This window comes from Balaenoptera borealis, assembly GCF_965194805.1.
Source record: "Balaenoptera borealis genome assembly, chromosome: 14".
Classification (NCBI taxonomy): Eukaryota; Metazoa; Chordata; class Mammalia; order Artiodactyla; family Balaenopteridae; genus Balaenoptera; species Balaenoptera borealis.
The window spans coordinates 75,324,715-75,347,754 of record NC_138875.1 but is presented as its reverse complement, the minus strand read 5'-3'; the positions used below and the strand labels follow the sequence as shown (position 1 = coordinate 75,347,754).

General features: G+C 53.7%; 1 protein-coding gene and 1 long non-coding RNA gene across 3 annotated transcripts; one reads left to right on the top strand and one right to left on the bottom strand.

The window, feature by feature from the left end:
• Window positions 1-139: 139 nt before the first annotated feature.
• On the bottom strand, window positions 140-17,560 carry RAB35 (RAB35, member RAS oncogene family). The gene is made up of 6 exons (XM_082353716.1): window positions 17,368-17,560; window positions 11,918-11,968; window positions 8,591-8,714; window positions 3,972-4,096; window positions 3,759-3,883; window positions 140-2,451 (listed from the first exon to the last, which is right to left on the bottom strand). Exons 1-6 carry the CDS (start codon window positions 17,417-17,419, stop codon window positions 2,323-2,325), a joined length of 606 nt encoding a protein of 201 aa, XP_082209842.1. The 5' UTR covers window positions 17,420-17,560; the 3' UTR covers window positions 140-2,322.
• Window positions 17,561-17,657: 97 nt separating this feature from the next.
• Window positions 17,658-22,510, top strand: LOC309610635. 2 transcript variants are annotated; one of them, XR_014234094.1, is made up of 2 exons: window positions 17,658-19,116; window positions 19,574-20,227. It is a non-coding gene; the product is annotated as an uncharacterized lncRNA (long non-coding RNA). The 2 variants fall into 2 exon arrangements; XR_014234093.1 differs by lacking the exon at window positions 19,574-20,227 and adding an exon at window positions 22,101-22,510 and having other exon boundaries at window positions 17,690-19,116.
• Window positions 22,511-23,040: the final 530 nt, after the last annotated feature.

The window sequence follows — 23,040 nt, the reverse complement described above, 5'->3', positions numbered from 1 at the left end:
TCTGAAAGCATCCCTGAGCCTTGATGGGCACCTGTGCAGGACTCAGACCAGAACAAACAAGAGCTGGACACAATGGGTGGGAAGCAGCCAGCCCACCCAGAGCACAGCTGGAGGAGAGGAAACAGACCCTGGAAGAAAATCTGGCAGCTTGAACCTTTATTTTTAGTATTTTTTTAAAAAGCATAATTAGAAACTTTCAATACAGAAATAATCCTAGCAAACCATTTAAAAGTTTTGTTGTTCAACAGGAATTTCACATCAGGTCCACCAGGACACCGGTCCAGCCCTGAATTCCCCCTCCCCCACCCCCCCATTCATGCGTGTGACATTCAGCGGGACAGGCACGCTGTCATCACCAAATCACCCCACCACCTGGGTCTGGATGTCCAGTTGCCAGAAGCCACGGTGGCTTCTAGCCTGGGCTGGAAACTTCCAGGACCCCCTCCTCTTACTGCTTGAATTTGCAAGCACTGCCACACCAGTGTCACCTCAGAGCCGAGCTGTGGCCCACCCAGGAGGCCTGAGCTCTCCACACCCTCCACGGGACCTGTGGTCGCCAGGACGGTCCTGAGGATAGAGACCACGCTGTGGCTCCCAGCACCCCAACCAGACAGGGCTACCTGCTGTCACCCCACAGCACCGCCTTACCAGGCCCAGCGCTCCCACTTCATCCTGTGGCTCCGAAGTGAAGGCCTGTCACGCAGAACTATGGGCTTTTGGCAGTTTGGGGAAGTGGAGAAGAAGAAGAAACCCCCAGTTTTTATTGATTGAAACCCCATCAACAGTGACATGGAAGATCTGCAGTGAGATCTGTGATGTGATTGTCCAATCAGGGCTTGGCCTGGAAATCACCTAGGAAAGGAAATCTAGTAAAACACATCATGGTGTTGAAATAAATTATTCCCAGGTTACGTGATCCTTTTAGGGGAAAGGTGAATGAAGCGTCTCAAGGGGGTGGGGGTGACAGTCATCAAGCGCAGACGACCCTGGTTCCTCCTCCAGGGCACCACGGTGGGTCAGAGCCAGCTCCCAGCCCCAGCGGCCATTCCTTCCCACTCACTAAGAAATCCTCATGCTACCTTTGTACTAAAACAGTCCTGTCAGTGATCCAGGGCTGCCTGCGTGCAGCTCAGAGACATCGTCCCCACAGCCCAGCGGCCCCTGGCACCCACTCCCCACACTCAAAGGTGCCTGGGGCTGCATCGGAGACCCAGGACTCAGCGGGAGGCCCTGGACCGACAGAGACCGGGGTGGGAGGCCCCTCCTTTCCCACCAACAAACCACCGGGAAGGCAGAGCCGCTCAGCCAAGAGCCCAGCTCCACGACGACAGGAAGCCATTCACTTTTTCTGAAAACACTGGACCCAAAGTGGGGCAGCCACAACTTTTGCTGCTGTGCCAACCAAACCTCAGTAAGAGAAAAAGAGTATGAGGAACTTAATTCATTTGATTTGGCTTCATTTTTCTTTATCTGTTAAAATGATGCTCCTTAGTCCCCCTGCAAGCCCATCCCTGCACAAACACACCCCTACCTTTCTGTTGGAACCAAAACAGGTTGGTATATAAATTAGAAGCCACGGCTCCCCTGGGTTTGTAGCTCAGAGGCATCTGGAACGCAGGACAAGAAATCCGTTGGCCAAAGGGCAGGAGTGACTCCTTCTGTGGAAATGAAGGGCCAGGCCTCTGATGGGAACCCCAGGCCCACTTCAAGGCCAGGTTTCCCCAGCTGCCAGAATGGTTACAGGACGGGCTGGGGAGAGGAGGGAGCTGGGCCGGCAGAGGCCCTGGACAGGGGTGAGCCCCTACATGCCAGGGACAGACACCGACAGCCTGCAAGAGAGAACGAGTCATGTGGAGCCCACTTCACCAGCCCAGGTTGGCAAAAGGTATGTCTAGAACGTAATCCTGTCCCCTCAGGAAGCTGCTGGCAGTAAGTTGGGGTCGGGTGGGGAGGGGGCGTCGCAGCAGGCTGGCATTAGGGAGGCAAGAGCCAGAGCAGGACAAGGGTGATGCGCTGGTTAAAGCAATATACATTATGTACAAACTCCGGTTAATCAGTCCGCTCGGCTGGCAGCGTCCTCGCCGGGCCCAGGCGCCTTGGCCGGGGGGGGGCAGGGGCGCCAGAAGGGAAGGGCAGGCTGTCCAACACCTTCTTGGCACTCAAGGGGGGAGGGGAGGAAGTGCCGATGGCGCCTCCCGGTACAAAAACGTGGAGAGAATTCTTTAAATAACGGCACGAAACAGTGTCCCCCGAGGAGAGGAGCCCCCTGGCCTGGGGCGGGGGGAGCGGCCGCAGGGCAGTCTCTGCAGTGGGCTGGGGGCATTAGCAGCAGCGTTTCTTTCGTTTACTGTTCTTCGTGAGCTTCACCACATCGTTCTGTTGTTGCTGCTGCTGTTTCGCTAAGTTGTCTTTCTTTGCTCGGAGGACCAGCTCTGTGATGCAGTTGAACATCTGTGAGGGTGAGGGAGGCAGGGCGGGCCTCAGACCAGCGTGGAGGCCCCATCACATCGTGGCCACTTCCCTGCCTCCCCGGACCCAGCTTTCTAGTTCTACTGGTGAGCTTTTTTGTATGTGTATCTTCAAACCCTATCTAGAAGGAGGTGGTGAATTATAAAGGTCAAAAAGGAACAACATCAAAGACCTTTGAGCTACGTCTCAGGGAAGGGGTTTTCCAGTCTTTCTCTTAAAGAAGAAAAAACTCCTTTCCTTCAGTTGGACTCCGGACAACACAGATAAAGGTGCCCCTGCGACGGACCAGAAGCACCCAGAGCCGGCCCACTCCATGCTACCTCACTGCACACCCTGCCTAGAACCTTCCCCGGACCACCCCAAGACCACCCCACAGCTCTCCTCCACTCCCGGGAAAGGTAGCAAGTACGTGACATAATTTGCTTCACTCCTTCCCGCAACCCGGGAGGCAGAGGCTCTCACCCCACCCCAATCAATCTACACAAGGAACACTGGAGCGTGGAGAGGACTCAGGGCCCTGCCACAGGCCCCTAAGTGGAAAAGCCCACATTGTGACCCTAGCCTGACGCGGGCGCCCGGGGTCCCTGCCATCAGGCAGCCCGAGCCCAGGATGCAGGGGATTCGGTGCCCCTGGGCTCCACACCCCACGGGCAGGACCCTCCCGAAGCCATGAGGGCAGCCAGCCTGGGCTTGTGGCAAAAGGTCCTGCTTTTCTCCAAAGACTCACAAGCGCTTTCCAGCAGCTGCAGCATTAAGTGACAGGAGGCTGCCCTGGTCCAGAGGCCCAGCCAGTCTGAGGGGATGTGCATCCCCAGAAGCCTCAGGGGGCTCACCCGGACACCCACCCGAGCAAGCTCTGGAGGCCACAGGAAAGCTAGCTGGTCTCTGCAGGAAGCCAAGGCCCCAAGGAAAGCCAGAGAGCAGGAAGAGGTGACAGTGGGGAGGGCAGGGGAGGGACGGGGAGGCAGAGGACCGAGTGGACACCGTGCACGACTGTGGTGTGGAGCACGTCATAGTTTGACTCAGCTTCTCACGAGCTGGAACCTGTTTCCCATTTGAAACATGGGACTAATTTACCTCAGAGGACTGTTGAGATATGAGGTGGCACCTGTAGAGAGCCTAGCTCAAGGCCTAGCACACACAGGAGGCACTCAATCAACGGCCGTTACTGTGACGTTTTCTGTCGGCCACCTGGATGCCCCGGGCAGGCCAGGGTGGGGCAAGGAGGCCATGGTGGTGGAGCAGAGCTGGGCCGCGCTCAACCCCCGCCCCTCCGGTGCAGGCCTCACCTCTTCCACGTTGACATTCTCCTTGGCGCTGGTCTCAAACAACTGGATCCCCATCTGCCCGGCGAATTTGTAGGCGTCTTCTGTCTCCACCACCTTCCGCTCAGGGTCGTCATTCTTATTCCCCACTTCAAGGCAAAGCAGGGTCAACCCAGCCCCGTGGGAACGCCCTGCCACCCTCCACCCCACTGTCTACCCTGCTGGGTCCAGCCTCACCTAGTATCCGGCACACGTCATCACAGTTCTGGTTGATTTCGTGAAGCCACCGCTTGACGTTGACAAAGGATTCAGCGCTGGTGACGTCATAGACCACGATGACCCCGTGGGTCCCCCGATAATACCTGTAGGACCAGGGTCTGCGTCAGAGCTTCAGCCTAAACAAGAGTAGCCCCTTCACAGGACCCGCCTGCCCGCGTCCAGACAGCGGCTGGGAAACGGCGAGGGGCGAGTGCTTTCCCCCAACACGCCCGGTGTCTCCTCTCCCTCCGGCCTCGGCTGGACATCCAGAGCCCAGCCAGCAGGTAGGACGCCGGCAGCACTGCTGCTCATGCTGTGCCCCAGGCACGGTAAGTAGGGAGCGCTCGGCCCTGCGGTGGCCAACCAAACTGTTCAGAGGCTGCCAACAGCTTGAAACTTCTTTGAAGTTTTATTTTTAAAATTCAGGCAATGTTCGCATTTGACATATTACCACTGTCCTCTTTTTAACATTCAAAACTTTTTACTGTCCTCAAATCTGTCATAGTAAAATGCCATTCCAAGAACACGCACCACTTGTGAAGCCTGCCAAGGTCTGTTCTCACTCCCCTTGGGTGCAGGTGGGCACCTCCTCTCCTGCCACTCCAGGCTCATCCAGGCCGGGGGGCAGGTAGGGCATGGAAATGACCTGGGCATCAGGACGCATCCAAAAGCACAGACCCCGGTGCCTAAGGTCAGCTGGAAGGTCTGCAAGGCAGGAGGATGTGAACATTCCCCTCCAGACACCGCATCCCCCTTCACTCACATGGTTCAGGAGGACAGATGGAGGACATCAACCCTGGAAGGAAGAGGAGGACAGAGCCTCACACTTCTCCAGAGAGCCTTCACTGACCCAGCGGCCAGGTGACACCCCCTGCCCTGACACGTCACATCACCCAGCGCTGCAGAGATTCTCACTCACCAGGGGCTTCTGAGAACAACGAGGGTAAGAACCACTGCCTGCAACAGGCCGTGCTCACGGGTAGACGGGGACTCCCCCCCCAACCCAGCCCATAGCGCCTCCGCCCTCCCGGGGCTCATCAGGGCCCCAAGCCCGTAGGAAAGCGGCCCCTCCCAGGTGGCGGTTCTGAGGCACCACAGGCTGCACGAGGATGGAGCCGGCCAGGCTGGTAGGTGCAGCTGTGTTCTCACCTGCCTGCCCGTCAGCACTCTGGCCGACTCCTCATAGTCGAGGCCCGATCACAGGACACAGGTCAGACGAGCTCCTTCTATGAAAGGCTGTGGGGCCCTGGGAAGGTTACTGCGTGCACCTCATGGCACCTCGGTTTCCTCAACTGTAAAATGGGGGTACTAGGACTTAACTCTTGGGGTGGTTGTGAGGACTAAGGAGATAATACATATTTCCACAAGGGCCAGCTCTTTATTATCACTATTACTATTCCTTCAGTGACAATCTGGGCCCCCGACGCAGATGGAAGAAAACCAAGGGACAGCATGGCAGGCAGCAATGTCAGCAGCTTCCCCAGGCCGGCCACCAAGGCAGTGAGAAGAGCCCAGCCTCTCTCGCAACCCCGGCCCTCCACCCTCAGACACCCGCTGATGTCCCCCAGGAGCTTCATCTGCCTGCAACTCTGCCTTCCTGGGGACACAGCGCCCTGCCCTGGGGAGCCCGAACAATCAAGCCATCCAGGCCCTGCCCCTCCCTGCCCCCTAGAGCACCAGGTCATCACCTGGGTCCACCTGGTGGACACCCACCTGAGCAGGTGCAGGAGAGCATGCCGGGAACTGGTGAGGACAGATGATTGTCCCCCGCCAGCAAAGGACATGCGAGCAGTGGACTGTGTTTCCAGACCCTCCTTTGCTGAAGACAGTTGAAGATGCCAAGAAATGCCTACAGCCGCGGCCCCAGCACAAGCCCCCACTGCTCCCCGGGACCCTCCGCCTTCTCTGGGACCCAGGCAAGGGGGTGTCACCCGAGAGAACCAGTCCGGCGCTCAGAGCTCGGGCGAGGAGGGCACCGACGTGCTGGGCTTCCACCTCCTCCTCCTCCATCAGTCATCACGGCCACGCACCACAACTTGGCTCTATGCCAGCACAGCGCCGGTGCTTCACACCCACGACCTTACTGATCTTTGCCACACCTGGTACAAGACAGGAGGGTCACCACATCACCAGTGAGGACGTAAGGCTGAGTGGAGTGAACTGCTGCAAGTCACAGCCTGGGCCTGAGCCCAGGGCCAGGTACGGAAGGGGCTTCCCTGCCTCCGCCTCGCTCTCTGCCCTCAGCACCCCACCCCAGCCCGCGCCCCCAGCCGCAGCTCAGGGTCAGTGAACCCCAGCCACCAGGAGGCAAGAAACAGTGAGGGGGACAACAGGGCGTTCTCAGCAGGCTAACAGGATGCAATTTTAGTTTTTCTTTTAATGCCCTGAATCAGAAAAGGCCACGTTATTGCCCCCAGATTGCCCCAATCCTTGGAAGAGAACAAACTCCTGAAACAAACTCCAGACTCCTTCCCTCAGCCCCCAGGCAGGCCGGCCAGCGTGCGGCACTCCCCCTTCTCGTGCAGACCCAAATTGCCTGCAGGCAGTGGAGTTCTCCCCCAGAGGATGAGGGAGGCAGTTCACCCTCTTCCCGACGCCCTGGAAGGAGCTGACCTCAGGATGGCCGGCCGGGCAGGGCCGTGCTTCTCTGCTGAAAGGTCTCAGGCTCCCCCGCCCCACTGCCCTGCCTGGAGCATTTCTTGTGGCCACAGGCCCAGTATCCTCGGGTGCCCTGAATTCCCTGACTGGTTTTAACCCACAGGAGGCCCCAGAGCATCTGCCGTCTGCCTCAGCCCCAGTCCCAGTCCCTTGGCGGTGGAGGGCCAGCAGAGAGCAGGGCTGTGGACCAGTTAAAGGCAAGAGCTTTGGCATCAGCCAGACCTCAGTTCAACTCCTAACCAAGCACGCTAGGTTACTTCACCCTCTCTGGGCCTCAGTTTTCTTGTCTGTAAATTGGAGATACTCACAGGACTTTTTATCAGGATTAAATGAAATGAAGCAGGTAAAGTCCTTGGCGACAGTCCCGGCCCAGAGTAAGGATATCTGGGGTCAGTGCCCATTCCTCCCGACCCCGACAAGAGGTCTTGGTCTTATTCAGGCCTAGGGCTGCCCAAAGCTCATGATGTCTATCCTACCCCAAGGACCCCCTGACCCCAGCTGCCCTCCTTAGCTGAGGCCTCACTGGCAGCTGCCAAGACACAAGGGGGCTCAGGCAGCTCATCGGGAAGTAGTTGCAGAGACCTGCCTTGGGCAGCCCCCAGGACTGGGGACCCCCGGGGTCTTGGGGAGTCACAGATCACAGCACGTGTGCTCACCACAGGGCTGGCCCAGTGACAGAAGCCCCCCCCCCCCCTCCAGGCCTGCTCAGGCTCTGGCCCCTTGAAGCCCCTTGACCAGGGCCACCCACCCGCCCAGCCGGCACCCCTGGACACCCCGACACTCCCAGCCACCACCGTGGGGGCTTTTCGGCCCTCACACTTCCCACCCCTCAGATCCTGAGCCGCCTCTGGATGGGTGGCCAGCCGGGGGTCTGCCCCATTTTCACCCTGCCGGGAGGAGACAAAACTTCCTCGTGCCTTCCCAAGAGCCCCACTCACACAGGCTCTGCTGGGGAAGGCAAAGGAGAGGCCGATGGAAGAAGCGACTACTCCAGGCCAGGCGCTGGCTCCTGCTCTGCACACACCCCAGTGTGGAGCCCAGACGCTGCCCATCACAGGGAGCAGGACACCCTCGGAAGCTCCCTCGTTTGTAAAACAGGGATGATGAGAGTACCAGCTGCAGGGAGCTCAGTGGCATCATCCATGTTCACACGTGGATGTCCCCAAGCACACGGGACTCGGCATTAAAGCAAATCCCAAAGACAAGCCCTCTGGGAAACTGAAGCAGAGCAAAAATGTAAATTCCCAAGTGTCTGCCTTCATAGCCCTGCTCTTTCCTGGAACCTGTTCCATTAACCAACAGCCACTCCACAGGACCCCTGCGGTCTGGAGCTCCAGCTAGGTTTCCCTCCTGTTTACAGCTAAGAATCACAAAGGTACTGCAGCAGCAAAGGAGGACAACCCTCAGCGTGAGCTGGGTTCCCAGCAGACCGCTTTGGGGAGGCGGAGGAGGGGCCGCCCAACGGCCTCCCACCTACCAGTGCTCCTTCCGGGCCTCCCAGCAGAGAGAAGCCCCCTCCCGGAAGTCAGGGTGGTGACGGGAGCCTGCACGGCTGACCCCACGACCCCGGCTGTCACAGCTGACACCTAACAAGAGCACTGTCATTGCCTAAGTGTTTCACCACCTGGCGAAGCCAACATCACCACTGCTACCCCATTTTAAAGACAAAGGAACCAAAGGCCAGAGGGTCAGCGGACTGGCGCGTGCTGCCCCGCCCGCCCCAGAGCTGCCACGCCACACCCCCTCCTCTTCTTGCAGCCTCAGGAAGAGGAAGGGCCCCACTCGACGCCACCCACTGCAGCCGGCAAGGAGCTCACCTCCCAACAGACGCGGGGGCCCGTCCCAGTGGCATGTCTATCGTGACCCGGCACTAGTGGCTCAACTGTGTCTGAATGTCGGTGGCAAGGGGTCTGAGCGGGAGCAGGGCTGGCCTGACTCACGTGGAGGTGATGGTGCGGAAGCGCTCCTGCCCGGCTGTGTCCCAGATCTGCAGCTTCACTTTCTCCCCGTTGATCTCCACAGTCCGAATCTTAAAATCCACTCCGATCGTGGTGATGTAACTGCCTGCACACACACAGATGTTAGCAGGGCCCACAGGCCGCCCTGGTCAGACCACGCCCTAAATGGCACAGGTGACCCTGGGCTCCACCATCCCGCCCCGTCCCGCTCACTCCAAGTGCCTGGAGGACGCAGCCCTGAACAAAAAAGACAAAGTCCGAGCCCCAAGGTGAGGGCAACAGACAGGATACAATGAAACAAAGTGATAAAGAAGACAATTTCAAGAGCAAGGAGTGCCACAAAGGAAATAAAACAGGGGACGTGACTGGGGGGAGGGGACATGCCCCTCTACTAGAGTGGCCGGGGCACGGACACGTTCACTGTGGCCTGGGAACGGTGGGAGCCTATGATGCATTCCGGGCTTCTCTTTTCTAGTCCAAACATTTTAAATGACCCACAAAATTAACTTCCTAAAACATAAACAAGTCATATGCACACTACTATATGTAAAATATATATATCTATGTACAAATAAAATAGATCACTAATAAAGACATACATATAAAACAGGAAACTACTCAATACTCTGTAATACTCTGTATGGGAAAAGAATCCAAAAAACAGTGCATATATGTATATGTATAACTGATTCACTTTGCTGTACAGCAGAAAGTAACACAACAGTGTAAATCAGCTATACTCCAATAAAAACTAAAAAAATAAAACTAAGTCCCGACCTGCAATTTGAAAAACACTGCTCCAGGCAGAGGAGACAGCAGCAAACGTAGCAGTGGTGTGTGGGGGGAGTGGCCTGAGGTCAAGCACATGGAGGGAGGCAGGTTGGGGGTGGAGGTGAGCAAGGCCAGATCTTGGCCTTTGTGCCATTTTCAAGAGCTTGGACTTTCTCTTGTGTGTGTGACAGGGAGGCATTGAAGGGTTTAATCCAAGCATGAGCTGCATTGTAAATAGCTCTCTTGGGGCATCTGTGTGAAAGATGGAGTTAAAGAGAATTTTTGGCAACAGAATAGTCCTGTCCAGGCTTACAAAGGCCCGAATGCTAGAAGAGCCCATGTTCTCACTCCATTTGGAGCTGACAGTGTGACCCGGTGCCGCAGACATGACACACACACAACTAACTCTATCAAGTGTGTAGAGTGGATAGGAAAGGTCAAAGTTCAAAGTGGGGTGGAGATCAAGGAAGGCTCTCGGGCTCAAGTCACATTTAGACCTGGCTTGAAAGAATAGGTATGATTTCAAAGGTTGAGATTAGCGGGGGGGGAAGACATCCCACCCAGAAGAAAAGAACTGAGGCAGCACAGAGGACAAGGCGGCATCTGGCTCTCTGCGGGGACTGGATTACACCAAGGAGAGCAGCCCAGCACCTAGTGCTGTGGGCACTTGATACACAGCTGATGGCTGAATAAGTGAGCGAGCTAGTGAAAACACAAAAAAGCATGAACAGACAGCATGAGGTAGGAAGCTGGAAAGGTGAACTGAAGATAGATTATGAAGGCCAGCGGTTTTCAACAGAGGATTGTTGAGTCCCCCCCCAGAAGACTTGACAATGTCTGGAGACATTTTCGGTTGTCACAACTGGGAGGGGGAAGGGTGCTGGCATCTAGTGGGTGGAGCTCAGGGAAGCTGCTCAGCATCCTTCAATGCACAGGACAGTCCCCACAGCAAAGAATTACAGGGCCCAGAGCGTCAGTGGTGCTATAGTGGAGAAACCTTGCTGTGAACTCTGCTCACTTAAGAGAGGACCGCTGAGGTTTTTAAACAGAGGAAACCCTGCCAGAGACATGCATTAGCAAGATGAACTCAGCAGTCTGGTACGGGATGGGCAGGAGCTGCTGTAATGCTTCAGGCTAGAACCAACAGCAGTCTGAACTGGTAGTAGAAATGGAAAGGAGGAGAGAGGTTGAAGAGAACCCTCCAAGAGTTGAGAGCTGACAGGAGGGGGAGTCAGAGGGACATAAGGAGGAAGAGGAATGTTTTCCAGCACAGTGAGAAGTGCCCACTAGTCACCATTCTCGAACAGGAGACAACAGCAACGACAAACCCCTGGTGTTTACTGAGAGATTACTTAGTCCTGGGGAATCCTCGCAGTAACCCTACGTGGGAGGGATGGGGATCAGTCCCACTTCTAAAGATGAGCTGAGACTCGGTCACACTCATGGTCACATAGAGAAGACAACTCTTTCCAATGTCATGCCACCAGGGGTGTGCAGGGCCACTGTCAGGAGAAACCCACCTCTCCCTCCCTCAAGAGAGAGGTGTCCACCACGTAATCACTTCCTAAGTGAAGCTCACCCCTCAACTGCATCACGGGAATTCCCAGAGGTAGTCACACATCAGTCCTCGATCAGAGAGGCCAAGACAGCCCGAAGCCTCTGCACTGAACCTTGTGTGCTCGACCAATGAAAATGTGCCCCACTTCACCAGTGATCAGGGAAACACAAGATTGAACGAGCAGCACTTTTTGCCTATCAGCTGAGCAAAAATGAACACCACTAAGACCTAGTACCGATCAGCATTGACAAGGGGCTCTTTAGACCCCTTCAACTTAGTACAGCTTCTGTGAAAGGCGAACTGGCAGTACCTGTGAAAACTTTAAAAGCACATACCCCCTGACCTAGTAACTCCACTTCTATGCAAGAATAAACACAGTGTGTCCCAAGAAATACAGCACCACTTAAAACAGAGGCAACCAGAAAGCATGCACGCATCAAGAACACTGTTTATGAACCATGTGCATCCCTGCACAGCCCAGGAAGCTGCACAGCCATTCAAAAGTACCACAGGTCTGCATGTAGACGTGCAAGGATGGTCCTTGATATGCCGAGGGGAAGGCAAGTGGCCGGCCCACAGCGTGTGGAGTCGAGGGAGAGACACACCACACTGAGCAGAGGCTACCAGGGCACCCAAGGTCGGGGCGGGGAGCAGCGCTCCTTTTTCACTGTACTGAGCCTTCCCGTTTGACACTTTATACAGGCATGTCCTAACTTGTCGTTTTTTCTTTCTTTTTTAAATGTTAGGACACAAAAAAGACCCTGAGTAGAAAAAGGATGGGCCTGCAGAAGGATTTTTTTGAACAAGATAGATGAAGACCGACCACAGAGACTTCTAACCTACGCCCCCTCCTCCTCCTTCCCTGTCTGGCAATCAGAATGAGGACTTTTCTGATGTTAGGCAGAGGCCAGGGTGTTCTGGCGCCAGGGGAAGGGATGTTAAAACCAAAACACGCGGCAGCATCCCAGGGACACACTCACCTGAGAAAGTGTTGTCTGCAAAACGTAACAGTAAACTGCTCTTGCCGACACCTGCAGGGGAGAAAGCAGGAGATGAGAGGAGGTCCGGGTCCCCACTCCAACCCCTACCCCTCTTCAGGGAGATAGTCCCGAGTCCTAACTCTTCAGAGGCACAGCAGCAGCCATATCCCTCCCCAACCAGCCTGGCAGCAGAACACCTCTCCCCGTGGATCTCTGACCTCCTCCTCCATCTCAGTGTAAGACACGAGCTGGGCCCGTGTGAGGGTCAGGCCCAGCAACCCCAAGGAAGAGACCCAACGACGGACACGAAGCAGGGGAAGGCCGACCAAGTGATACTGGTCCCAAGGTGTGTCTAGAACGTAGTCCCTGGAAAACGCACGTCACACATGGAGCTTCGGTTTGGTGACAGACAAGGGGCTGCCTGGCTGCAAAGCACCGTGGAGATGCTCAGGGCGGTTCCGCACACGAAGAAGTGAGGCGCAGACAGCTCGAACCGACTGTCGGCCACCTTCACCCCGGCTGATGCCACGCGTGGCTGCACGGGCGGCGAGGGGGGCGTCCGCCTGACACCCCTCAGCCCGACAGCTCAGGGTGCTCAGACCATTTCACTTCCCACAGTCTCCTGTTCCAAGAACAGGCAGAACCCTCGTAAGGGTGGCTTCCCTTTACTTCAACACACGGCAGCTTTAGCCTCCAGGTGCACCTGTCCTGTGCCCTGGGTCCTTCTGTCCCCGCCCCTGCCCCCCCCCCCAAAGCCAGCTGGGTCAACCGAGCACAGAAGGAAAGCACTAGCACACGTAGGGCACTGCGTGTGGCCGGCGCTTGGATGTTCCTGCAAGTCCAGCTGCATCTCTTAAGATGAGGTATCTGAGGCTCCAAGAAGCTACACGTCTGGTCTAGGGGCCTCAGCAGGGGCGTGGAGCTGGATCTGAATCCAGGGCTGTCCACCCTGGAGCTCCACGTCTCTTGCCAATACGTGCTGCTTGGGAGGTCTTCTTGCATCTGCTTCGGGAAGTGGAACAAAAAAACCCAAAGTGGCTCCTGTGTCCCATGCCTGTCAGAGTCTTAGCAGCAGTGCTATCAAAGCTAGACGAGTGGAGATCTTAACCCAGGGTCTCAGACCCCACGCCTGCACCCCCAGCTGAGAGCGAACTTTGAGTGTGTGTCCCTGGCTGTGGGGAGGAGCCCGTGCGCTCACCAGATACTCAGAGGGAGCTGCTGCTGCCCCATCCCCGGCTGACCCCGGCGTCCTCTCTGGGCAGTCCTCTCTGACGATCTCCTCTGGGGACCTCTCCAAGTGGGTGAGTCGCCCAGCGATGCCCAGAACTTGTCTCATGGAGTGAACCAGGGTCTGACCGTCCTGAAGACAGGCTGGGCGCAGCTCTGCGCAGACAGGTGCCGCGGCCCCGGTCCCCGCCGCTCAGCCGCAGCCTGCCGCGCTGGGGCCACTTCCTCTGCGAGGCTTCCTGCCCAGCCTGAGGAGAGCCCCAGTCCTGGGCTAGTCCCTCACGGCGCTCTGCCTAGCGCCAACACCCCATCGGCTCCGCCGGCTCCTTGCTTCCCCCTGGAGCCTCCTGGCCCGCTTACTCAGCAAAAACCTTGTGTCTGGGCCACGGGGCCATGAGTTCCTCTAGGAAGGAGGTCTTGCTCCACTTGCCCTGCACGTTCACAGGGCTGGAAGCTGGGCCCAGCACTCAGTAGGGGCCAACAAAACACTGTTTAGTGAATTTATGACTAAGCCAATGCCAATCACAGACAGCCATGCTACCCAACGCTACGGCTGCAGCAGTAAAAGGAGCCCAAGCAGTGGTGGTCAAACTTTCGGGGGGTGGCAGAATCCTTTTTTTAAGTTAAATGGTATCTGACTCGCATACGTCTAAGGGCGGGGGGTGCTCTCTGCGTGAAGCAGGTGTCCCCCCAGCTTGGCCTCTCCGGGTGCCCTTCATTCACCCCAAGCTCATCTGCAGAGCTGCTCAAAACCACTACAGTCACCACGTCAACTGCTGCTTCAGGCCAGCACCCACCTCTGGCCTTGCTCTTCCCCCTGAAAGGAAGGGAAACCCACCCAGAGAAACACCGTTTCCTAAATATCCCTAAAGAAGCCACCTTGGGAACACACGCTGCTACCATCCACCCTGCAGCACCCACCCAGGGGAGGAAGTGAGGGGTACCAATCTGCCTTAACCACAGCCGAAGTCAACAGCTTTCCAAGGGCCATGTCCAGCACACACCCCAACAGGCCAGCCCCATCATCCTCGACCCTGCAGAGAGCACAGGCCCTGGCCCTTGATGCCTCTTGGTAGCGGGGAGACAGATTCTCTCTGCAGAAACCTTACCCACCACTCTCAGTCACCACTGCTCTCCCTGCATCAAACTCCTTCTTGCCCCTGCCTTCTGCCTCTTGCCCTACACAGATGCTCTGGTTCTCAAAACGCCTCCACAGAAGCCCCCACCCTTGGCTGTGCTCCTCCCTTGGGCTCTAGTTCCCTCATCCCTCTTTGCTTCAGTTCTAGACTGTTGGAGACCCTTAGACCTTTGAGTAAAGTGTTCTCAGGTTTACTCCTGGCTCAGGAACTAATTCCCTGTATAGGCTCAGACAGGTCACCCCACCCCCCGAGCCTCAGTTCACTCATCTGTGAGGTCGAAAGCTTCAACTAGACCTTCAACAGCCACTGCAGCCTCCGGGTTCTAAGGATGAGTCTGGCTGGCCCCATGGATCGGACGAAATGCTGTTACAAATCAGAGCCAATGTCAGAAGAGCATAAGAGAAAGTATACAAACTTAGGCACAAACAAGAGCTGCAGAATCTGAGGGGATGTATTCCAGAAGCATGTACAATGTGGCAGAGTGGGAAAAAGAGCTCTAGATTTATACAGAAAGAAACTAACACTCATTGAGGGCCTACTGTTTGCCAGGCCCCACACCAGCTGCTCACAAAGCATCATGTGCATTAACTCCTGGCTTTGCCTCTGAAGAGCTGTGTGACTTGGGGCAAGACAGTCAGCTACTCTGAGCCTTAGTTTCCTTATTTGACAAACCACACAGGCAACGTGTAAAGATCAAATGAGAGAGTGTCTATGAAACCGTTTGAAAAACCTTAAGGAATCATCACATAAGGAGCCAGGTTCAGGGGAGGGCGTGATGTTAGTCTCCTTGCTCAGTTGCCGAAACTTAGTTTGAACTTCAATGGCTACCATCTCCCAGCCTCATAAACATTGGGCTTTGAGTATCAGCTCACTGTCAGGAGAAATTAAACTGTAAAACATCCGTCTCCTCTACACAACGTAGTCCTACACACTCGGACTGAACAAGGAACCAGGTCACATAAATCTTGACCCAGTGAGTCTTCTCCCACACCTAACTTCTGAGTGAAAAATCAATACACCATGCAAAATGTACAGTGAAAGGGGCCAAAACCATCCCCTGGGTTTCACCAGGGAGAAAAGCCAATAGGGTGCATCTTCTGGCTAAGCTTATGCTTTTCATTTTTGTATATCAACACACAGGCCCCAGATGTCTTGCAGAGGGATAGGGACCCTGACCATGGTAGCCTGACTTTAACTCGAAAAGGAGAGAAATCACCCTGGTGCCAGCCCCTCAGAACCAAGGTGGGGGCTGAAATCAAAACCTGAAAGGCATAAACCTCAGGACCCCATGAAATGCCTGAGGCCATCTCCAAGAGCGAGGCTACACAGCTTGTCTGGTTTTCTTTCATTCAAATCACAATGAATCCATCCTCCTCCACCTTTCTAACTCCTCCCCCAGCCACAGCTACTCTTCATCTCCCTATTTAGCCCCTAACTTTTCTCCCTTCCACCAGCAGCCTCAGAAGCCTCAGCCACCCTTCACCTGATCCAAACCACCAGCCACATCCCAACCCGGCTCCATGGTGAGACCACGACCCACCCACCTTCCTGGTCCAGCTATGACACTGTCACAGCACTCCCACATCAGGGTCTGACAACCCCTTTGATTTGGTCCCCTCTTTCCTTAACAAGCCATGGGTTCCACCACCAACCTGGCCTCTGCCTCCAGTAACATGACACTGCTGCCAACACTCAACTCAGGTCTGGTCTATAAGTCTGGCACGTTCCCAAGCCTCCCTCCCCATCATAAAATCCCAACACCTCAGCTATGCTCCCATAAACCTCCTGGGGCCTGCCTCCCTGACCCCTTGGTCACCCCATAAACCTGCTTACCTGCCACACTCCAAACACCTCTAAAACCCTCCACCCTGGGACTTCCCTGGTGGTCCAGTGGGTAACACTCCGCGCTCCCAATGCAGGGGGCCCGGGTTCGATCCCTGGTCGGAGAACTAGAGCCCACACACATGCCGCCAACTAAGAGTTCGCATGCTGCAACTAAGGAGCCCGCCTGCCGCAACTAAGACCCGGCACAGCCTAAATAAATAAATAAATAAGTGTTAATAAAAAAAAACCTCCACCTTTTCTCAGAAACCAGCCTATCTTTTCTGAAGACACTTGATATTCATTCATTCATCCAGTAAGTATACATTAGGCATCTACTGGGTGTGAGGCACTGCACTAGGCACTGGAGAGGGAGCTAGGAGCTCTACAGGAGTGTATAAATGGTCAGAGCACTTTTGTAATGTTGGCCAACCCACCTCCAACACCCGTCTACCAGACAGTATGTAACAGCAAACACACACTGAGCACTCACTATGTGCCCGGCTCTGTTCTGAACACTGTGTGTGCATTATCTCATTGAATACTCAATCAGCCCAGTGAGGCAGATCCTATTACTATTCCATTTTACAGATGAGGAAATGGAAACATACAGAGGTAATAATGCAGCAGGAATGTACCAGGCCCTGAGCAAAGTGCTTTGCCTGTCTTACCTCATTTAAATCTCACAGGAATCCCATGAGGCAGGTTCTGGGAATATGCCCATTTTACAGAGGAAGAAACCGAGGCTTACAAAGGCTACTGATAACACATCAACAGCGAACATCTACCTGGAGCTCACTTTCTGCCAGGTCGAGTGCTAAGCACTTTTCCAGCTGTATCTCATCCAATACTCACACCACCCAGCGAGGCAAGTCCCCACTTCTCAGATGAGGGAACTGAGGCTCGGAAAGGCGAAACAACTCGCCCAAGGTCAGAGTGAGGAAGCTGGTAGTCCCAGGACTTGAACCCGGGTCCCTCCAACTCCAGAGATCGCGCGACTTGACCAAGGTCATACGTGAGGCAGGGGCCGGCGCGGCGAGTGGACCGGGCGCCCAGCCCCAAGCCCCGCGCACCCGGCTCCGCAGCCCGGCACCCCAGCCTCACCTCGGCGCGGCCCGGAGCCCCTCCGCACGCCCCTGGGGCCGCCGGCCGCCCCGCCCGCCCCGCGCGGGCCGGCACCTCCCCGCCCGCCTGTCCTCCCCGAGGCTCCTGCGGGCCGCGCCCGGCAGGGCCGACGCCGCCTCCGGCCGCTGCGGCCCTTACCGCTGTCGCCGATGATGAGCAGCTTGAAGAGGTGGTCGTAGTCCCGGGCCATGGCGGGCGGGGGAGGCGAGCGCTAGCAGGCGTGGTCGGTGCTGGCCTCGCGATCCGCAGCTCCCTCCGGGCTGCTCCGGCAGCGGCGGATCCACTTCCCGAACAAACAGCCGGAACTGACAGAAACACCTCCCTCCGCTCCCCCCTCCTCCTCCTCCTCTTCAGCAGCCGCCGCCGCTGCCACCGCCTCCCTCCTTCCCGCCCCGCCCCGCCACTGCGCAGGCGCAGCGCCTGGCACCGCCTCTGCGCAGCCGCGGTCGCGGCCAGCCGCGCCCTCTCCGCGCTCACGCACGGCGCATGCGTCCTGGCAGGGTCTCGCGGGCGCTGACCGGTCTTCGCCGCGTCCCGTCTGTGAACGTCGCCGCCGCCAGCCGTCCGCGGCCCCCTGACCGGAAATCTCGGAGAGCGGAGCTGCGATCGAAACCTAACTGCAAGAAGCCGAGAGTGCCGGAGAAGCCCGGCCGTGGCCTGGGAGGGACTCGCTTCTTCAAGACTCGCAAGCGCTGTGTGGAGACAGAAAGACTGGCAGGCAGTGACCGGTGGGGCGGCTCTTAGACCGAGCTCCCGGTTTCTCGGGACTGGGGACTCGGCCACTTCGCTCCCTTCTGTCTGGACTCTGCATGCGGGGTGCTGGCTCCGGGCCTTCCACCGTGTCCCGGGGCTGTGGACAGGACGCCTAGGCGGCTGGAGGCTGCGGAGTTTTACAGGACAGGAGCCGGGACGTAGCGTGTTAGGAGTGTGGCCTTTGACGTCAGCGCTGGGGCGAAGTCACATCCCAGCCCTGTGACCTCTTGAAGCCTGAGTTGCCCCGTTGGTAAAGCGGGGTGGGTGGTTCCAGATTCAGCGTCTCTTCCAGCTTGACGCAGAGCTTGGGAGATGAATGACCCGGCGTGTAAGATGCACCCCTGGAATCGACGGCAGCAGCTCCCGCGGCCTCTGTTGCACACCATCTACAGATAATAATTCTCCAAACCGCGTGGTAGGAAGACCTGGGCCGCAGAAGTTAAGCGGTATTCGGTTTATCATCAGCCCTAGGTTTTTTTTTCCGGTTTTAGAGTAAGTTCCTACCTGCACTAAAAGTAGGATGCGCCTACCGCCATCCTCATTTGTAGAACTGCAGGGAAAAAATTTAAGTTACTTATAAGTTCTGTACAGCCCTGTCCCTTTCTAGTCAAGTACCTGTTGGATATTTCTACTTGTTTTCTCAAACTTCTTTTTATCTTGACTTTATACAAAATAGTGCTTGTGGAGTTTTTTTAAATGTACAAAAGCTTACCAAAAAGCACAAGTTACTGTTTTTCCCTCAGACACACTCCTCACAGGTAACCCCTGTTAGTAAGTTTCTTGGATACCTTAAAATGCTTAGCAAATATTTTCTGAATGCATAAATGTCCTTCAGTGAATTTTCTTTGCCTGTGCAATCACATGTGTATGTAAGTTGCCTTTTCTCTTTAACAACATACTTAAACCTTCTGTCATTTCACAGCTGCGGGGTACTGGCACTCCATCATATGGTGGTATTTAACCACTCTGCTGTTGATAGGCATTCATGTTTATAATTTCTTGTTATTATAAACAGTGTTGCAGGGAAGATCCTTGAACAGCACATGGAGTGTCTGACTCAAGCTCTGAGTTGTTTTTCCAGGAGCTGAGAATCAGCCTGGTGATGACAAAAGAATATGGACTTGGGATCCAAAGGTACTAGCTGGGAGGGGAGCTATTCATATGATCACTGAAAAAATGGTTCTTCTTGGTCTGGGAAAGGTTAGTGGGATCGCCTTTGATCCAACAGTTTTAGGAAATATAAGGGAAGAAAGAAGCCTCAGAGTATTCCCCAGGCAAGCACATCCTCCCCTGACCAGCCAGTGAGGCAGGAGGTCACTCTAGATCATCTTCTCAACCTGCTCTGGAATCAGAGAGACTTTGGTTCAGATGCTTTGGAATCCTGGCTCCATCTCTTAAAAGCTTTGAGATTTTGGAAAAGTCACATCACAATGTCTCAGAGCCCCAGTTTCCTCAGAATAGTTATAAAGATTAGAGATATGTTTGCAAATTACCTGGCTCATATAGGCATGTGATAAACAGTAACTAATGCTGTTAAACCAAGGTCATTTTCCACTGACTCATTCATGCTTTCGGCCATTTCCTGTTGCAGACTCGAGCACACATGCCCAAGGCAGCCTCCTGATATCAGGGCTGTAGGATACTTCGAAGAAGTAGAACAGAATTGGCTATTATGAAGACCAGACTCCTGACTTGCCTGCCTTCTGGAAAGCAATAGGCATTAATTCCTTCATTTATTCAAGTAGCCATTTAATGAGTACTCACTATTTATTATGTGCCACAGACTATAGGATAGAGCTTTTCCCATCCAGGAACTTTCAGTCTCATCAGAGATAAGACACACTCATGAGAAATAAAATATACAAGACAATACAAGAGAGAAAATAGCTGTCAAGCAGCCTAGACTTCAGAGGAGAGCTATCACTTTCAGCTAGAATGATGGGGAAAGGATTTCATCATAAAGATTTCATGATGGAATTGGAATTTAGAGAGCTGTGAATGGCAGGTGTATTTAGATAGCTGCTGTCACAGCCGTAAGGATCATCTATTTTAGCTTTGGGGGAGAATCCCCTGCAGGCCAGGATGTGTGCCTGGCTCCCAAAAATGAAACTGTGAGCACATTTTCCTCTAGAAGCATTGTTTTAAATTATCTAAACTACAATTCAATGACTGGAGCTATGTTATGGTAGCTAGATTATAAAGTCTATATTTAGAAATAGACATAAACTTTTGTGATCTGAGTTAAGTAGCAGTATGTGCCACTGATGGGAAACTTTGTTCCACTGTTCTGAACAGCCAGCTTACAGATGAGCTTTGCAGTACCACCTGTTCATACATTAGAAACTACAATAGGGAGGCATTGAAAGTTCTTGAGCAGAGGAGCAATATCAAAATCTTTTGGGGAAAGTTATCTGGTGCAAGCATGCAGGACAGATTTCAGCTGCAGAGCTTTAAAGGTTACTGCCGAACCCCAGGTGTGAGGTAACAGCAGGAAGAGACAGATGCAAAAGATAGTATGCAAAAGATATCTACCAAATTAGTGTTTTTTAAAAAATCACATAGGGAATTCCCTGGTGGTCCAGTGGTTAGGACTCTGCACTTCCACTGCATGGGCCCGGGTTTGATCCCTGGTCAGGGAACTAAGATCCCACGAGCCACGTGGCACAGCCAAAAAATAAAATAAAAATCACAAAATTTACCTGACAACTGGATTCCTTTGCTAATTCAGTAAGTATTGTGTGCCTACTAGGTGCCAGGCACTGAGGAGGCAACAGGAGCAAAACAAAGCCCCACCCTCAGGGAGCTTATGGTACAATTGGGGAAGATGAGTCAACGTACATTTGAGGGCTTACTGTGTGCCAGGCACTGACGGAGGAGCTGGAGATGTAGCAGTAAATAAAACTTTAAAATCCCTGCTTCTGTGGAGCTTACATTCTGAGAATGCAAATAATACGTGTTAAAAGGAAAAACCAAGGAGTAAGGGGGACAGGAGTGTACACAGGTTTACAGAACAGAAAGTGATGCCGTGGAGGGGTGGGTATATACTGTTCATTCAATAAGTTTGGTTGTGAATGAAAAGAGAAATGGAGTGGCTGGTGAGAACAGTGGGGTGAATAATGTATTTTTCAGGATAGCGTAGGTAGAGGATTGGCAGCCAGTGAACAGTAAGGACTGAGCAGTAAGGGTGGAAGGAAGATGGGTTAGGAGCACTTTAAAAAGCTCAACTGGCAAAGAGGAGAGTAAAGAAGTGTGGTGTCAGAGGCTGAGGGTAAAGGAGAGGGACCCTCATGCCTGAGGTGCCTCAGGGTAGCAGTAGGAGAGACCGAGGGCCAGTGCAGTGGAGGCCTGCAGGGACCTGTGAAATCCACAATTCAGACTGGTCAGCAATGGATTCTATAGTTGCTGAAATAGGTATCGAAGGAGGAAGCATATGCTGCAATCATGTAATGGGGGAATTGGGTGTAAACAAGAATTGAGAGGGCAGGTATGCTGAATGTATGTCGGACTTCAAATGAGGAGTGGGATGGGGCACCGTCCAACATGCTGGTCCAAGAGGGAAGGACTAAAGGGAACCATCTGGTCTCTCCCTTTGATGGGACTGGGAATTGGCCCTTTACCCCTCACCGGCATGCCTGAGGCCATATCAAGAGACTTGGCAATCACCTTGCCCTGCCCTTTGGTAGCCCCACCAAATCAAGTGACCATGAAGTTCCTTGATCGCAGGGACCATCCTGATATCCACTGGGGACTAGCACATGGTAGGCACTTGGTTTCTGTTCAGTTAAAGTGAAACCACACATAGAATTTAAAGAGTTAGAAGGAACATCAGAAATAATCTGGTTAAAAAAAAGAAAAAGAATCTGGTTGAACTCTCTTGGAATTTGCATTCTGTGAGGTGTGGGCCAAATTTGGGATCTCTCACTATAACTCAGGGTCAGACTCCCTCCCACTAAACCCTTCAGTAGGATTTTTCTCCCATCTTCGAGATTAGATCACAGTTTTCAAAGTATGGGCTGGGGACACCAGGACTCCCTATGACCCTTTCAAAGGATCTGTGAAGTTGAAACATTTTCACAATACTGAGATGTCATTTGCCTTTTCCACTCATTCCTTACAAGTGTACAGTGGAGTTTTCCAGCGCCTGCATGATATGTGACATTGCAACAGACTGAATGCAGAAGGAGACATGAGAATCCAGAAGTGAAGAGGCTTGCAAAAATGCAGAGCAATGCCACTCTCCTCATTAAAATGGCTTTTGGGAGATGCAAGAGGGAAGAGATATGGGGACATATGTATAACTGATTCACTTTGTTATAAAGCAGAAATTGACACACCATTGTAAAGCAATTATACTCTAATAAAGATGTAAAAAAAAAAAAGACCCAACACAGCCAAAAATAAATTTAAAAATATAAATAAATAAATAAATAAAATGGCTTTTGTTTTGGAAAAATGTTTGTTATGGTTATTTATGCTAATATGTAATGGATTTATTCTTTTTAAACGAATTAATAATGCTTTTAAAGTTGACCAGTTTTGATGTCTAAGATGGTATCAGTAGGCAAATTACATATAAGCCAGAGCCCTTTGGGGTCCTCCATCATCTTTCACAGTGTGAAGGAGTCTTGAAGCAGAAATGTTTGGGGAACGCTGGCTTAGATACTGCTGCACCCAGCTTCCCACCTCCCTCTTTTATGGGAATCTAAATGGTAAGAAAGATCTAACGTAGCTTACAACCAGGCTGCCATCACAACCAGAGAGCTCAAAGCAGCATCACAAAGTGACTGGTGTTTCCATGCGGACACACTCAGGAGTCTCACCCAGAAATCCCACTGAGCTAATAATCCTTGGACCAGTTTTTCTAGTTTCCTAAGCTTTGTTAATATCAACACTATCCTTCCACCAGGGCAGCCTGCAGGGAACCCTCCTAGCAGCTCAGAACCACCCAGTGAAATAACTGAGCTCCACCTCTTCTGAAAGGTGAAACCTAGTCACTCCAGAGAGCCACACGCCAAGAACTTGACTGTTTCTTTTGTTAAATCCACCTTCCAAAAGTAT

What these genes read in the sequence shown, in the direction of transcription:
- RAB35 (XM_082353716.1), bottom strand. Translation starts at nt 17,419, where the DNA reads ATGGCCCGGGACTACGACCACCTCTTCAAGCTGCTCATCATCGGCGAC. An exon ending in GCTCATCATCGGCGACAGCG is followed by an intron (nt 11,969 to 17,367) that starts GTAAGGGCCGCA and finishes TCTCCCCTGCAG; the next exon opens with GTGTCGGCAAGAGCAGTTTA. An exon ending in TGACGTGTGCCGGATACTAG is followed by an intron (nt 3,884 to 3,971) that starts GTGAGGCTGGAC and finishes TTTGCCTTGAAG; the next exon opens with TGGGGAATAAGAATGACGAC.